This window comes from Cydia amplana, chromosome Z (genome assembly GCF_948474715.1).
Source record: "Cydia amplana chromosome Z, ilCydAmpl1.1, whole genome shotgun sequence".
Classification (NCBI taxonomy): Eukaryota; Metazoa; Arthropoda; class Insecta; order Lepidoptera; family Tortricidae; genus Cydia; species Cydia amplana.
The window spans coordinates 32,525,463-32,542,233 of record NC_086096.1 but is presented as its reverse complement, the minus strand read 5'-3'; the positions used below and the strand labels follow the sequence as shown (position 1 = coordinate 32,542,233).

At 36.2% G+C, this 16,771-nt stretch overlaps 3 protein-coding genes across 4 annotated transcripts in view; 1 reads left to right on the top strand and 2 right to left on the bottom strand.

Annotated features, from left to right (window-relative positions):
- Nucleotides 1-7,455, bottom strand: part of LOC134661091 (ATP-binding cassette sub-family F member 1) — a 32,738-nt gene extending 25,283 nt beyond the window's left edge. Inside the window, exons 1-4 of the mRNA XM_063517018.1 lie at nt 7,131-7,455; nt 6,532-6,648; nt 897-1,004; nt 266-394 (exon numbers count right to left, since the gene is read on the bottom strand). Of these exons, the coding sequence (XP_063373088.1) occupies nt 266-394; nt 897-1,004; nt 6,532-6,648; nt 7,131-7,368 (592 nt within the window). The 5' untranslated portion in view covers nt 7,369-7,455. The remainder of the gene's footprint in view (nt 1-265; nt 395-896; nt 1,005-6,531; nt 6,649-7,130) is intronic.
- Nucleotides 7,456-8,374: 919 nt separating this feature from the next.
- On the top strand, nt 8,375-9,521 carry LOC134661271 (trypsin delta-like). Its single transcript, XM_063517256.1, has one exon. It carries the CDS (start codon nt 8,425-8,427, stop codon nt 9,454-9,456), a length of 1,032 nt encoding a protein of 343 aa, XP_063373326.1. The 5' UTR covers nt 8,375-8,424; the 3' UTR covers nt 9,457-9,521.
- A 2,827-nt stretch (nt 9,522-12,348) lies between these two features.
- Nucleotides 12,349-16,427, bottom strand: LOC134660968 (uncharacterized protein K02A2.6-like). 2 transcript variants are annotated; one of them, XM_063516851.1, is made up of 2 exons: nt 15,555-16,427; nt 12,349-15,126 (listed from the first exon to the last, which is right to left on the bottom strand). In XM_063516851.1, the coding sequence occupies exon 2, from the start codon at nt 15,043-15,045 to the stop codon at nt 12,394-12,396; it is 2,652 nt and encodes an 883-aa protein (XP_063372921.1). In that variant the 5' UTR covers nt 15,046-15,126; nt 15,555-16,427; the 3' UTR covers nt 12,349-12,393. Both variants share the same exon structure in this region, with proteins under 2 accessions (XP_063372921.1, XP_063372922.1).
- Between the last annotated feature and the right edge of the window lie 344 nt (nt 16,428-16,771).

Genomic DNA, 16,771 nt, shown 5'->3' with positions numbered 1-16,771 from the left:
TTGTTACAATATATTGATAGTACCGTTCGTAGATTATACAGGAAAATGTTTAAGGTTCGAGGAACAACATATGATAGTTTTTATCAACCATCATCAACATCCCACGCAGACAAAGCACATTGCGGGCAGAAGTTAATCGTAGGACGCTCCGGCTGTGGAACAAGCTCCCTGTCAAGGTTTTCCCAAGGGCCTGTACTATAGTATGAGTGTCTTCAAGAAAGTATTTTCTACAAACCCTTAAAAAGGTTAACTTTTAGACTCTTACCTTTTTTCCTATTACTCTTGGCTGAAGGCTTTGATGTATTACTGGATACATTGCTGACAACTGACTTTGTATCCTCCTGTTCTTCATCATCAGAAGACTCTATAGCTTTTTCTTTCTTTTTATTTTTGGCTGCAAACATAGTATGTAGTAAATATTATTATAACATGATACAAATACAGTAAAACCCTAGAATGTTATAGCAGCTAAGTAAGTACTCTTCTATCCTTTCATTTTTAATAAAACACTAGAATCTAGATTATAATAGGCTGGATCATAATTTCACACAAATCTCATGAAACTTCCTAAAAAACCTAAGTTTGACAGCGTTTCTGGGACAAATAATGTTGTCCCTTTGACACTATCCCTTTCGGCTATTTAGGGTTGTCAAGTTTCAAGTCTATATCAGTCGTTGTGCACGCAAGTCAGGTTATGCCAACCCTAATAATTGCTCGTAACCACGCTGAGCCGAACCGAGCCGAGAGCGCACGAAAGCAGTTTTACTCCACTGGTAGCAGCTCAAACATTTGAGTATTTGAACCCAAATATTAATTGGTGAATGTTTTAAGCAAATAATATTAAGAAATCTGTACAAAAAATGTACATTTTATTTATATACAAAATTACATCTTACTTTTCTTTTTACTAGCTACAGGTTTAGCAATTTCATCCTCCGATACTTCTTCTTTGAATTCAACTTCACTTGCTCCATCTGACCAGTCATCATCTTTTTTACCTTTGCCTGAAACAAAAGTTATTATTACCTATTACATGGTAAGACATGGGGTTTTATTTGCACATGCATATTCAAGCTTGCAAACTAAATAAGTATCCTTGGTACAGTCGCCTTCAGATATATCGGGGCGGCTAAGATGCTCACAAATATCTGAACACGCCTCTATTGTCAGGGCGTTAGAGTGCGTGTTCAGGTATTGTAAACATCTTGGCCGCTACGATATATCTGATGGCGACTGTACAACGCCTGAAGCGCCTATTTTAGATTTAAGCTAGTTATTAATTTAGTTTCATATTTGTACTGTACCTCTGGGTTTATTCATTATGTAAATAAATAATATTTTAAAATAAGTAAGTAGTTATAATTTCTAGTGTCCAAGCAGACCCCATGCTCTCATGATCCATAGCATAAAATCGAGACAATACGAGGAAGATGACAATTGGGATTTTCTAATTGTTTGGGAGATTCTGCTAGATATTTGTGAGTACCTGATTTACACTAAGCAATTAGGCAATAAGAGAAATATAATTTAAGCATTTTTTTTCTGGTGCTCCATAGACATGCCTCTATGCTATGCTTGTAATTGATTGTCTGTCTCAAGTGCAAAATACCTAAATGGGACTTCTTTTTTAAACATACTAAGTTTGAAAATGTCTTAAGCCCCGTCTCCATATCGCGCGGCAAACCATCGAACATTGGCTCGCGCGGCAGCCGCGCGCAATGGATACCGGACAGTGAAAGCATATAACTGGAAACCGCCTTTGGGAACATTACCGTTCAAATTCTCGGGCCAAATTAGCACACATACACAATTACGCCTACATTTAAATAAGACGATACGTTTACAGAGCCTGTCTCTATTACACTAACGTACACAGCTAAGTGTAGATGAAATGCATATAATGTCAATAACTACCAATCAGCGACATTAATCCGCTAATAACCTTCTTGCTGTACGTACTGGCCGCTGAGAGTTCGCGGTTCATATTTGATTAGAATATGACTTGGACAGGGATAGGTTTATGCCATACATTGAAGAACCAGTCAAATAATTCACGTATAATAATTTAATGCAGATTAAAAGATAACTAGTTAAAATGTTGTTATGAAATTAAATGACAGACTAACTCAACATAATTAAATATTCATTGTTGTAGGTATAAATGTATTCCGCTATAATAAGTATTTTGTATATTTTATTATCAATCTGTATGGCAGTGCGAAGTCACGTTCAGAGCCCGTACCATGAGTCACTGACAGTGTCAAAACTGACATTTACGCTATCGAGAACGTAATTTACTTTCTATACATCTCGTTTGCACTAATATGCGAGTACGAGCGAGATGTATAGAAAGTAAATTACGTTCTCGACGGCGTTTGTCAGTGCCAAACTGATGGTAGCCGTACTGGTATAGTCTGTCCGTTTTTGTAAGATCAAGTACGCCATAGTAAATGTATGGCGAACTTGATCTTAGAAATCGGACAGGCTATACAGCCTGCAAAATTTACATGGGTAGGTACACGAATCGGGTCAAAAACATTTGAACAGGCGGAGTCACAATAAATCCCCACTTTCAGTTCCAATGGAAATATTTTATATGTATATAGCCGGTCAAGCAAGTTTGTCAGTAGAAAAAGGCGCATAATTACAATTTTGTATGGGACCATAACCGTTCACGCGCTTACATTTTCTAAATTCGCCGCTCTTTTCTACTGACGGAAACGGCTTGAGAGAGAACCTACATATATGTGACAGTAGAGGGTGGATTAAAATGATCAACATTTTGAGATAATGTGTGTATTTGTTAAATTAATTCAGTGAAAGCGTGATAGAAAAAAATGTATCTACATATAGGATACCGGGTATGATTATCTCACGGATTATCTCATGAATAGAACATTATATATCTTGCCAGACATCCACTCAATTTCATGTCTCTCTATAGGTGAACCAGGATCTATTGAGGGTGCGCCATGTTACGGAAATTTGTTGGTACTAATTTCTAGCAATGGCAACAATTTTAATAATAGACAACATCTACCCTCTATGATAGTTGTCAATATTGACAATGTAAACATTGCTTTGTCTAGTTTCGTGTGAATTATTATTAGACTGCAATAATCATGCCGAAAGTTTTAGATTTTACAGAGAAAAAAGTTGTAAATAGTGTATATAGTTATTTATTGAAAGAAAAAACTAGCGGGAGAGAAATTTCTTCCATTAGAAAACATAACGAAATTAGCATCTGAATTGACGGGTAAGTTTCAAACTTATGGACAAATGTCACTATAGTCAGGTCGTCACGATTTGGTTGATGTCTTGTAATAATTTGATTTGTGTATTAGGTGTATCGCATGCATCGGTATCACGGATTGCTAGCGAAGGGCGTAAGGGCGTAATTAAATGACCAAACCTAAAAAAAAGAAAACAAAAAAAGAAAAATTATCTATATAAATTCTTACTTATAACTCTTGCGTTACTTATTGACTTTACGCTATTCATTTTATCTAAATCGAGTCAGCCATTTAAGCGTAAAAACCGAAGAAATATCCAAACATCAAACTTCGCACTTATTAAAGTTGTCGGAATAAAACAAAAATCATCTGCCAATTTCCATTGTCCCCACTATACAAATTGTTGCTATATAAAATTCAAAACGAGCGCCCTTTTGACAATACTCCCAAAGTTCTGGTTTACCTATAATTGGACAGCTTTTTTCCATAGTTCTCTGCGAATAGCATCTTGTGGGAATCTGAATGGAAAGTAATGTAAAATGACAATACCAAATTTGATTATTAATTTGAAATAACTAGGTAGTTTTTTTATAGCTCCATCTCATGAAATAAAAAAGGAAAATACAAATCTGTAAGAAGGAATTTATTACTACATTTATAATTACAGTGGAATCCGTTTATTATGACTCCGCTTATACTGACCAACCGCTTACTATGACGCAATTACTGTGCGAAGTTTGGTTTTCATATGAAATTCTTTGTGACAAAGTCGGATAAGATAACTTCGACCTATAAATACTATTTTTATGGAATTATGTCCGGTTATACTGACAAATTCGCTGGTTTTCGTACATCTTTCCCTGCGAGGACGTCTGTGGCGTTTAAACTGTTTTAGTTTTTACTCTCGGTGAAAGTTGATAATTATTGGTATAAGGTTAATAAAACTCATCTCTCACAAAATAGTTTTAGATTAATTTGGAAAAAATAAAATAAAAAGTCTATCAACTATGCTTTATATGACATCCGCTTAGTATGACATGTTTGTTACTTCCCTTCAATGTCATTATAAGCTGATTCTACTGTATATAGAAAATACCTAAACCAATCATAAGTTAATAAAATAGTCTACTTCATTTGGCATAAAACCATCCCTATTATCCTCGCAATTTAAAAAGTCGTATGTTGTTATGAAAGTCGTATGCAGTTGTTACGTTTTAGCTTAGCACGGTAGTATTGAAAAAATGTCGTCATGTTTATTCCAAATTTTACTGAAGTTATCTGTTTACTACAAGTGAAAAGTGATTCCACTGTCCTTGATATCAACTAAAACAACTTCTGCACCAGTTCACGACACATGAAGACATTTTTAATTACAAAAAAACGTAGTTTTTATAAACCAATTTAGCCATCCGTCACTGAGTGTCATCTCGGCCGCACTGAAGTTGCCAATCGAACAGTCTGTAAGCACCGCCTACAATCGAATACTTTACGTTGGGTCATAATTGAGCGGACAGAATACTTCCATGGTTTATATGCGTTCACTGATACCGGACTGCCGCGCGAGCCAACTCGATCATTGGCGCGCTCGAACGTGCCGCGCGACGAACCATTCATTGTCGGTTTTTCGACGCGCGGCAAAGGAATGTTCGCGCGCAGTTGGGACGGATGTGATATATAGTTCGTCAAGCCGGATATGTCAGTAGCAATGTAAAGCAAACTGAAGTATGGTATCCCTAGGAAACGAACAAAAAGCAGCAATGTAAAGTCAGCTGCAGAGAGAGGTGACCCCCCTGCATAGAAGTTTGTATGTAGGGGTGGTACCTTTTCTCTGCAGCTGACTGTACATCGAACAACGATGAAATGTAAACAAAACAGTTCCACAGATAAGATATAAATGACACACGATTTTTGAATAATTCAAACGTAGTGTTGCTAACCCGCGATTTTTCAAATTTGCCGCCTTTTTCTACTGACCAGATTTGGTTGACCCAGTATAGTATATATTTCAGTTGGCTCGCGCGGCTGCATGCATGGATAATGAAAAGTGTTGTACTTTAATTAAATTATACGGCACTAAACAGTTTCTATGGAACAGTAAATGTAGTGATTATCGCAACAGATCATTTTTCTATTTGGCTATACTTCGTTCTGAATAATTTATTTTTGTGATATAATGTGGTCGATCGTCAGATCGCCTGCCGCGTGCGGCTGCCGCGCTATAGTTCAAGACGGTGCCAAAATTGGCTTGCGAGCCAAAATACAGGTTTGCCGCGGTCGAACAATGCTCGCGCGGGCGCCGCGCGATATCGAGACGCGGCTTAAACGTGCAATTTTATAACATGTTGTTGTATGAACAATAATTTTATAATCAATCAATCAATAATCATTTATTTCAAATAAGAAAGATTCATAATACATGGTTAGTAACATAATAAATATCTAACTTATTGTCTACGTTAGTATTCTTATATCTAAGGTATTTGTACATTAATAACTAAATACATACTCCATTGCAACAGTGCGCACATCACTCGACTACTTGAGCATAGTTAGTAATGTGCAAACTGCAGCAATGCCGTATAAAAGGACAATCAATCCTATCCGCTATCATGGTCAGGATGCTGTTGCGGCTATCCCGCACCCTCCGCACCAGGGACGCGCACTTCTTTCTAATTGTTGCATAAAAGCAGTCAACTCTCGCCTCCGCAAACATCCCTGATGCGCTGCAGAAGCGGGGCAGCCGCATCAGCACCCTGAACGCATTATTATATTGTACGCGTAGGGCCGAGTACGTTTTTCGAGTGTAGTTTACCCACAGGCTGCTCGTGTAGAAAGATGTGCAATAAGCTTTAAAAAGCGTTTTTTTTAACTTCGTTGGAGCAACGAGCAAACCTGCGGGCTAACATATTGGCTCTCACTGACAGCGCCCTACGCTCCCTTTCTAGATCACTATCGTCTTTAAGACTCGGAGTAAGTATATGCCCCAAGTATTTAAATTGCTGCACTCTTTTTAGTGAAGCTGCACTAATGATCTGCTGGAATTAAAAGCCAATATTACAGAATAACAAAACAGTCATTAATGTAGACAGTTTGAGTTAGTAGTGTTGTAACACCAGATCAATTTCAAGTTTAGGCATTTTGAGTTTGTGGTGTTTTGTGGTGTGTGTATTTGTGCATTATGAGTTATGACACAGTACTGTTTTGATATCTAGGAATTTTGGTAAACGGGTATAATAAAATTAAGGTACAATGAAACCAAAGTAAAATAAGACAATGTTAATATACAAACTTCACTCACCTTTTTTCTTTTTACCTCCTTTGCTAGGAGTCTTTGAGGTGCTGGTTGCACTACTGGTTACTGACTTTCCGTCATCTTCTTCATCCTCTGATTCGGCTCCTTTCTTCTTATTCTTACCTGACGAGCAATAGTTATTTGTTTTACAAGGGGGCAAAGTTGTTGTTTAACCGCTCATTCTAATATTGATACCCGAGCCAGCAAAAGGTTCCAAAATTGAACCACAAGCGTAAAGAGTGTTTCAAAAAGAAGAATCTTGAGTGTTGCGAGGGTTTCAAGGCACGAGGGTTAAACAAATTTTGCCACCGAGTGAAACACAACATTTTTCACCATACAACGCAAGGAATATCAAACAAAATGAAACCGAATCAAATCCAAATGAACGTTAAAAGTCTATTCTATCAGCCAACATGAGCAAACAACTCAAATCTTGCATAAGATTACTTTGCCTCACATGTGAATAAAACGCAACTTTCTCAACAGTTTTTGAAGTTGTACAAAGCAAGCCTTTCCGAGCTGGTGTGAAGAAAAATAATTTTACAACATTCAGTACAGTTTTTTTAAAAGCTATTTTGTAATTCAATGTATTTATTATCACATACCTTTCTTCTGCGATTTCTTCATGGCAGGCTGGCGAACCTCTTCATCGCTCAAATGGGCCTTGAGGTCTCCTCTACCGCCCTCGTCACTGTCACTGAACTCAGCTTTACCCTTGGCTTTTTTTTTACCTTTACCCTTTGCTTTTGAGGTTATTTCAGAAATATTGTTGCCTACAGTAGTCTTTTCCTCGAGATCGTCATCGAAATCTTGGTTTTTTTTTCCACCCCTTTTCTTTGACATTTTTGGAAAATAATTGATTACGAAAGATAAATGCAACAAAGTAAGCCAACTCAGCAATGTAGGCGATTAGGTATAGAAAAATTGCACTTTCAATCGTAATAGCAATTTCGTATTTGACAAGAATGACAAGACACGAGAGGGGAGGAAGAATCCACAGATGATCCACAGTCTTGCACAGATCCACAGACACAACAAGATTGGATAATTATAGTTTGTCAAAGGACTGTCTCATTTCAAACATAGAGAAAATCATACTATCTTTGTCTTACTGGCACACAAAAGAAAAGGATGAGTATAGTTTTTTTGTTCTTATTTACAGACAAATTGGTTTGACCAACTATATTATCGTGCGCGAATCTTGTTCGAATCGACCAAAGAGTAGCATAATAATCTCTATCTATGGTTATACATAGAGTCTGTGAGGAAAGAGAAGAGTCGTGGAATGTATTGGGCCCATACATTCCACGACTCTTCTCTTTCCTCACAGACTATAATCTTGTACCTTTAAACGAGCAATTCTTGTATATTTATAGCTAGTCAACCAAATCTTGTCAGTAAAAACAGGCGCGAAATTCAAATTTTCTATGGAAAAATATCCCTTCGCGCCTACATTTTTCAAATTTGCCGCCTTTTTCTACTGACAAGATCTGCTTGACCAGCTATATTGATTTATTTATATATATATATATATTTTTTTTTTTTTGAGGATCTCGGAAACGGCTCTAACGATTTCGATGAAATTTGCTATACGGGGGTTTTCGAGGGCGTAAAGTCGACCTTTTTAATTTCTGGAAAAACGCGCATTTTTGAGTTTTTATGTTTTCCGAGCAAAGCTCGGTCTCCCAGATATTATGGTTATATCCTCCAAGATAATAATAACCTAGATATTTGTATATTGAATTCACCTTAATTTCAGTTTATTTAAACTGGCTGCACGTAGTGGTCATATACTTTATACATATCGAAAAAAAGAATATATTGTCACTTATATTCTAGAAGCAAAAATCAAGACAAAAGGTGACGTAAATTTTTTGTCGTCGTTCGTATAACGTGAAAATGAAAAAACGTGTTTTTACTATATTTTTAGGGCTTCTCTGTATTTCTTACGCAGAAAATGTGAAAAAAAGCGTCGATAATTTAGGAGCCGACGTGAACGACGACATTGGCGACAACGATGAGGCTAAAGATATAGCTATGGAGATTCCGGATATCGAACCAGAAAACAAAACCAGAATTCAACTATGCAGTGCTAGAAGGCAAAGTAACAATATGCATCCTATTCTAAACGCGACTGCCAAACAGTTCCCCTTCATGGCTTCATGCCTATCTCTTAGTGAAGGACATATATGTTCTGGCACGGTAGTCGCCAATGGCTTGATACTAACCACGGCTTCATGTATCCAAAAGCAAATCAATGCCGTGTTACTGAGTACAACATCTTCTAAGCGAACCGCCACATCAGTGCGAATCAGTGTTATTAAAACTGAAAAATTCCCAACTTACCAAGGTGAAGAATCTCTTAATGATATTGGAGTGGTTTATACGCATAAATTTAATTCTTCAGTTGCCTCCAAGATTAAATTAAGCAACTACACTTCCGCCCAGAACCTCATAGACATGGAGATTTTTGGATTTGGGCTGAACGCACAGTCTGGTGCTGAGGAGCTTCTTCAATATGTCGGTGTGGAGAATCGTTTTTCGGTATCCCCCTCTAATAAGCTGGATGTTTTCATCGACTGCATTGAATCGAAAGAGCCTATTTGTTTCTCCGATTACGGCGGCCCTGCTGTTTTTGGAAATGAACTAGTAGGCGTAATAACAAGTGGTTCTAAAAATTGTATTCAAGAAATGTCGCCTAATTATGCTATAAACAAGGTAATGGCTACTGTTTTGCCAACTTACAGCTTCAAAGCTTGGCTAGACGAAATAATAAGGAATGAGGAGGCAAGAAACATAGTTTCAATTCCTACGTTCCCACAAAAACTAGTCGGAATTGAAGAACTCAATAAGTTCTCTTCTGCATTTAATCCTGTAGCTTGTGTTCATACTATTTTTCTACTTTGTATGTTTCTATTCTACTTTCATTGAAACATTGTTAACATTTTTGATTAGAAGAACGTTTGGTTGAATAAAATTTAGTTACAATTTCCAAATTTATACTTATTCTTATTCACAATAACACAATTAAAGGGATGTTTACAAAAACAACATAACTGACTACACTGGTTGATACCTGAAACGATTAACAATGTTCTTAAAAAAGTATCAACCGCTCTAAGCAGTTGTTGTTTTTGTAAACATCCCTTCAATTTCTAGTGCACTACAATATGAAGGATCGAGCAGTGTAAGTGGTGTCCTATATTATTACTCTCTTTGCTACTCTTTGGTACAGGGAGTAGAGTACACGGTACACGAGACGTAGGTCACATAGGTCCCTGGCCAAGTCACCAACGTTATCTGTTCTCTTTGACGGCGCAGCAACTAGTATCATTTCTCTCTCCTCGCTCTTGGAAAAATCCCGTTTGTCAAAAAAGGACAACCATACTGTTGACAAGATGGACTTCAAATCAAGGTGTTACCGTTTTAGGCATAGATGTATTATTTTTAAAGATGGAGCGTAAGCCACCTGTCACCGTAGCCACACACACACAGACACATTTTATGTACGATTTACAATGAGGAACCAGAGGCATGTGGCCACGACGATAAAGTCATATCGATAAACTATACGGCCTTTTTACAATTTAAATTTTACTTGAAAGGATCTAAACTATCTAAAATGAACAGATAACTATTATAACATTAATTTAGAAGTTCTTTACTTATAAGTTGCTCTTAATTATGACCCCGTTATAATTATTTGAATTATTGTCTAAAGGAGGCATGGAACGCCACATATATGTATAAATGTTACATTAAAACCAAATAAAATATGTTTTTCGCAATAATAGAGTTTATTATTATATTATAAAATTTATAAAGTATTCATTATCCATTAGCATTTCCGGTTGTTTATTTTTAGTGAAGATATCGAAGCTTCAATTAATCGCTATTACGTTCCGCTGTGTAGAGAGTATCGATATATAACATGATTAAAATCGACAAATCTACATCCCTAGAAACGTGCAATAAACTCACACATACACATTTTAACGCACACATACACAGCTTGCCCACCACCAAAATGGCTACGGCTTGACAGATAAATTTTGTACTGAGAACCGAGAACGTTGGGGCCTTGGTTTTAGGTGGTGTCAAGTTGTGTATGTTGCGTAAAAACGTATATGTGTGCTCTTTTAGGGATGTCAAAAGTCGATTTTAATCATGTTATATATCGATAAACGCTACACAGCGGAACGAAATAGCGATTAATTGAAGCTTCAATATCTTCGTTAAAAATAAACATAATTGAAATGCTAATGGATAATGAATATATTATAATATCATAATATAATTCAATTATTGCGGAACACATATTTTTGTAGGTATTTGTGTATTGTAATTAAAAATCTGAACTTTCCCTTTGTTCCCTGCTGTGGCGTGACGATAAAATCGTGATCTGATAACCTCCATAAAGAATAGAAGCGTTTTTTGTTTATTTTAGTTGTCGTTAAACCTTTCAAGTAAAATTAAAATTGCAAGAAATGTCGATAGTTTATGGATATGACTTTATCGATATGGCTACAGCAAGGTGGATTCACATTGTTAATCGTACACTAAACAGCTCGCTTAGAGTCCATCTTTAAATATATAGTCCGTCAACCAAATCTTGTCAGTAGCAATGTAAAGCAAACTAAAGTAGGGCAACACTCAAAGAGCAGTATTGCGCTAAGAAAAGCAGCAATGTACATCGAACCAAAATATTTTTTTTCCGCTGAGCGCGCCCTGCGTACGTCAATTCAAATTGTCACTCGCGGTTTATTGAAAAAATTTGAAACATGGACGGACAATTTAAAAGCGATGTTAAAACAATGTTAATCAAAATGATGAACAAATTTGAAGATATCAAAAAACAACTCCTTATCGTAGTGCTTATATTCTCTTTGTTCCCTATCTATGTCTTCTAAAGTTTACTAAAATAAAATCATATCAAAATGCAGATAATTAGATAGTGCATATATTTGTTATTTACAATATAATATGCCACTTGTTAATGAAAATTAGTGTACTCTTCTGGATGAATATGACATACCTGTGTAATTTTTTTTTGATTGGTATATATTGTACAATAGGATTACATATTAAAAATAAAACAACTGATACTTGGGTGTTTATTTAATTTAAAGGTAAATAAGATAAGGGTCACTTTAGCTTACACTATAATTCAGGTCATTAATTGAAAAAATATAATGAAGTTACCAATGTTACCGGGTCACTTACAACCAAGCATAATACTCTGTAGTATTCTATTGCATCTTTGTAAATAGTCACAACTGATTGCTGAAAATATTAGACATGTGGGCCTATGGACGGTTTCCAGGACACAATTTATGGTCGTTTGGATAGATTTAGGCATACGTTTTAATTTTATTTATGCCTTTTAACCCTAAAACAAAAAAACTGAACATAATCTTAAAAGTTCGAAAGAGTTCTTCTAGTATGTACTTGTCATAACCTCAATTTTTAGTAATGTTTACCATCAACGAGCATGATTGTACATTGCAGGCCCCTTAGCTTTGCTTATTCTTATTTAATGTATTGGTATTTAATGGTGACAGCAGAAATATCTCTTGAAACAGAAACGATTCAGAATGAAAACCAAATGAAAACAAATAAGGTGACGGCTGTCATTCATCAATCCACATTCCACAGATAAAACACAGATGACACGCATTTTGGAATTATTCGAACACAGTGTTGCTTGTTTGTTAATTTAGAGATTCGTAAATTACAAGACAACATTATTGGAAGCCATCTTTATTCGTCTAGTTCCAAATATGAAAAACCCACCATAAACTCAAACCATAAACTATTACCATAACGTAACATTCCTCTCCTTAATAAAATTATAACTAACAACTATAACTAAGATTCAATTAGTCTCGACGGAGCCTTGACTATTCGTCCAGACCTCGTCTTATACAAGTCAAAATTTGGTTCCGGAGTATCATTGATTCCAGTATTGCTTTGACTCACTTCACTTGTATCAATGAGCTCCTGATCATCACTTTCTTCTGCTTCATAAAAGGATTCACAGTCGCTATCATTACTATCATAGTTTATAACATAAGAGTTAGGATTAACAGACTCATTTTCAGTACAATTAGTTGACTCATATTCATTTATGTTACGCAAATGTTGTCTGTTTCTCCTATATTGGCGACCTTGTTCATCCTTTACAATGTAGGAACGAGGGAAGTCAGCCTTATTTACAACACTTCCTTTTTGCCAGCGATCATCAGACATCTTTTTCTTAAACATGATACCCTGACCTATCTCTAATTGTCTTAGAGGCCTAGCAGTTTTATTGTAGTGGTTTTCTACCTTATGTTGCAACTCTTTATCTAAGAAATAGTTTCTAGTATATATTTTAGGCTTTAAATAATTTGCAGACACAGGACAACGGTTATTTAAGTTTCGATTGAACAAAAGGTTAGCTGGAGAAGGGCTATTTTCCTTGGGACTATTTCTGAAATTTAATAACGCTATATAAGGGTCTGTGTTATCCTCTTTACATTTTTTAAATATGGATTTGACAATTTTGACAGAAGATTCCGCTAACCCGTTCGACTTTGGGTAGTCAGGAGACGAAGTAATATGCTTAAATCCATATGCATCCGCAAATTCTTTAAACTCTTTACAGGAATACTGTGGACCATTGTCACTTATAATCTCTAAAGGACAACCATGTCTAGCTATCATAGACTTAATATGATTGATGATGGTTCCTGAAGACAAGTCATTTAATCGAGCAACTTCAAAAAATTTACTGTAATAGTCTACAACAACCAGATAGTATTGTTTATTAAATTCAAAAAGATCAGTGCCTAACTTTAGCCATGGTAGTCTAGGTATGTCATGAAATTGAATTGGTTCTTTAGTATTGTTTTTCCTAAATAAGGCACATGTTTGACAGTTGTTGCAGAGTTCTTTAATTTGACTTGTCAATCCAGGCCAAAATAGAACGTTTTTAGCTCTACGAAGACATGTATTTAATCCTAAGTGACCTTCATGAATAATTTCTAACATCATTTTTTGTAATGCTACTGGTATCACAATAAGATTATTTCTTAAAATTATTTGGTCGACTAGGGACAATTCATTGCGAAAATTCCAGAAAGGTTTTACTAATTCATTTAGATTGTTCTTAGAATTTGGCCAACCATTATGAATATAATCTTTTAAACAGGACAATGTGGCATCCTCGTTCGTTTTCATGGCAATGAGTTGTCGCTTGTCACTTGAAATAGGCAACGAATCTATCATGACCTCAACATGACAAATAATTTCTTTATTAAACTCTTCATCAAATTCCTTTGTCTCATCATTCTTGTCAACTAGGAAAGAGCGACTGAGAAAATCTGATATATACATTTGTTTTCCAGGTACATACTTAACAGTAATGTCATACCCTTGTATTTTAAGCATCATTCTTTGTAGTCTTGCAGGTACTAAAGACAGGGGTTTTTTAAATAAAATTTCTAATGCCGAATGATCAGTTTCAACTAGGGTATGTTTTCCTAAAATATACTTATGGAATTTGATGCATCCAAATACAATAGCAAACATCTCGCGTTCAACCTGGGCATAACCTTTCTGACATTCAGTTAGCGCCTTAGAAGCATATGCAATAGGCTGTCTGTCTTGTAAAAGACAAGCGCCTACTCCTTCCGAGCTGCAATCTACCGAAACGACTACATCTTTATTGCTGTCAAATAATTTAAGCGTGGGAGCGTTCGTTAATGCCTCCTTAAGTTTATTAAAAGCATTTTCATGAGAAGGAAGCCATTGAAATAATATGTCTTTTTTAAGAAGCTCGCGCAACGGGCTTGTAATAGTCGAGTAATTGTTGATAAATTTTGACAGGTAATTTGTCATTCCTAGAAATCGTTCAAGTTCTTTCTTATCATGAATGCATTTTAATTCGGAAATGGCCATTACTTTAATTGGATCAGGTTTAACCCCTTGGTCACTTACAATCATGCCAAGAAATGAAATTTCTTTACGCAGAACTTGGGACTTCTCCCTATTGAATTTGACATTACATTCTTGAGCTCTTTTCAATACATTTAGTAACACTTTATTATGTTCTTCCACGGTGCTGGCATAAATTATTAAATCATCGACATAAAATTGTACATTATCAATATCACTAAAAGTCTCTTCCATGCGTTCCTGAAATGCTTCTGTTGACACAGAAAGTCCAAATGGCAATCGTTTATAGGAGTAGTTACCAAATGGAGTAGAAAACGTGCATAACTTTGAACTTTCTGAGTCAAGCTGTACTGTCCAAAACCCACTGCTACAGTCAAATTTAGAAAAATACTTAGAGCCTGATAACTTATCTAGTATGTCATCAACCGTTGGCAATTGCTTGTGTTTTCTGATAATGAATTTATTTAAGTACCGAGGGTCAATACATACGCGTATTTTATTGTTTTTCTTTTTGGTTACAACAGTTGAGTTGACCCACTCCATCGGATCCTCATTTTTGGTGATTATTTGCTGTCTCACCATATTGTCCAACTCGTCCTTAAGGCTCTGTCTTAGTGCTATAGGGACCCGACGAGGTGGATCGGCTCTGGGAATTGCATTTTCCTGTAAAACAATTTTATAGGGTTTTTTAAAACAGCCTATACCATTGAACAAATTAGTATACTCTGCCATGATTTTATTTGTGTCAGAGTTATTTGAGACATTTATAGTATGAACCATGTTTCTGGTAACTAATTTTAGTTTCATGCAAGATCTTAGGCCTAAAATTGTCATACAATCTGTGCTCACAATAACAAATTCAATGTTATCACACTTTCCATTCTTGAGGTAGGATTTAATGGTGCACACACCTTTGACAGGTATGCACTTATCATGAAGTGTCACTAATTTAATGCGCTTAGTAACTATAAATCTCTCATCAAGGTTCAATGACTTATAAGTAGCTAAGGACATGCAGTTTACCTGAGCACCAGTGTCTAGTTTGACGTTTATAGACTTATTATTTATAATCATAGACTCAATCCACTCACATTCGCATTCACACTCACTGTTGATACAGCCAACGAAGAAGGACTCCTCGCTGTCGTCTTCAACCTGCTTCTCTGTTATGGCTGCAACCTGTTTGTTTCTGCAAACCTTCGCAAAATGATTAGGAATACCACACTTCTGGCACTTGCAACCTATAGCTGGGCATTGATGCGTGCGATCCCAGTTATTTCCGCAGCGATAGCATTTTCTTGTCTTGACGCTTCTTGTTCTTGAAGTATTGACATTGTTGACGTTATGTACTGGCACAGTGCTGACGTTGAGCACGGAGGTCGCAGCTATCTCATTCGTTAGTTCCGTAACTTGTTTTTGAGACAATTCCGCAGCTCTGCACATGGTGATGGTCTTCTGCAGAGTCAGATCCTCCGTGCGCAGAAGCCTCTCCTTCATAGCGGTATTAGCTAGACCTATGACGATAACGTCTCTCACGAGTTCCTCTCTCTTGTCACTGAAGTTGCATGTCATACTTCTGTTCTGAAGGTCAGTAAGGAAATCGTCGAAGGACTCTGTAGGTCCTTGTGCCCTTGTAAAAAATTTATGGCGTTGCATCGTGATGTTAACTTTTGGAATGAAATATGCATTAAATTTCTTTAGGACTTCTTCAAAGGTTTGCTTTGGCTCTAAATTAAACGAATTGTATATTTCTACACCCTTGTCACCCATGTTATGGAGCAGCAGAGCTATTTTACGGTCATCGGAAACTGCTTCAAGGTCCTCGGCAAGAAGAAATATTTTAAATTTTTGGACCCACAATTTCCAATTCTCTTCCATAGAATCCGTGAATTCTAATGGTCGTACGTAAGAGTAGGCATATCCTTGCTTGTTTTGTGGACATTGTAATGCCGGCGAATTTGCCGGATTTGACTCACCCATTTTCGTATTTCACATGTATTATTTTATACTTCTGACACCATGTTTGTTAATTTAGAGATTCGTAAATTACAAGACAACATTATTGGAAGCCATCTTTATTCGTCTAGTTCCAAATATGAAAAACCCACCATAAACTCAAACCATAAACTATTACCATAACGTACCCGCGATTTTTCAAATTTGCCGCCTTTTACTACTGACAAGATTTGGTTGACGGACTTTATTATATCTAAAGTCTATTTTTTTATTCGGTAGACTGAAATGCCAGCTAATTGTATGAACATGAAATGTCATTTCATACTATTAACTGTCATTTCAGTCTACCGAA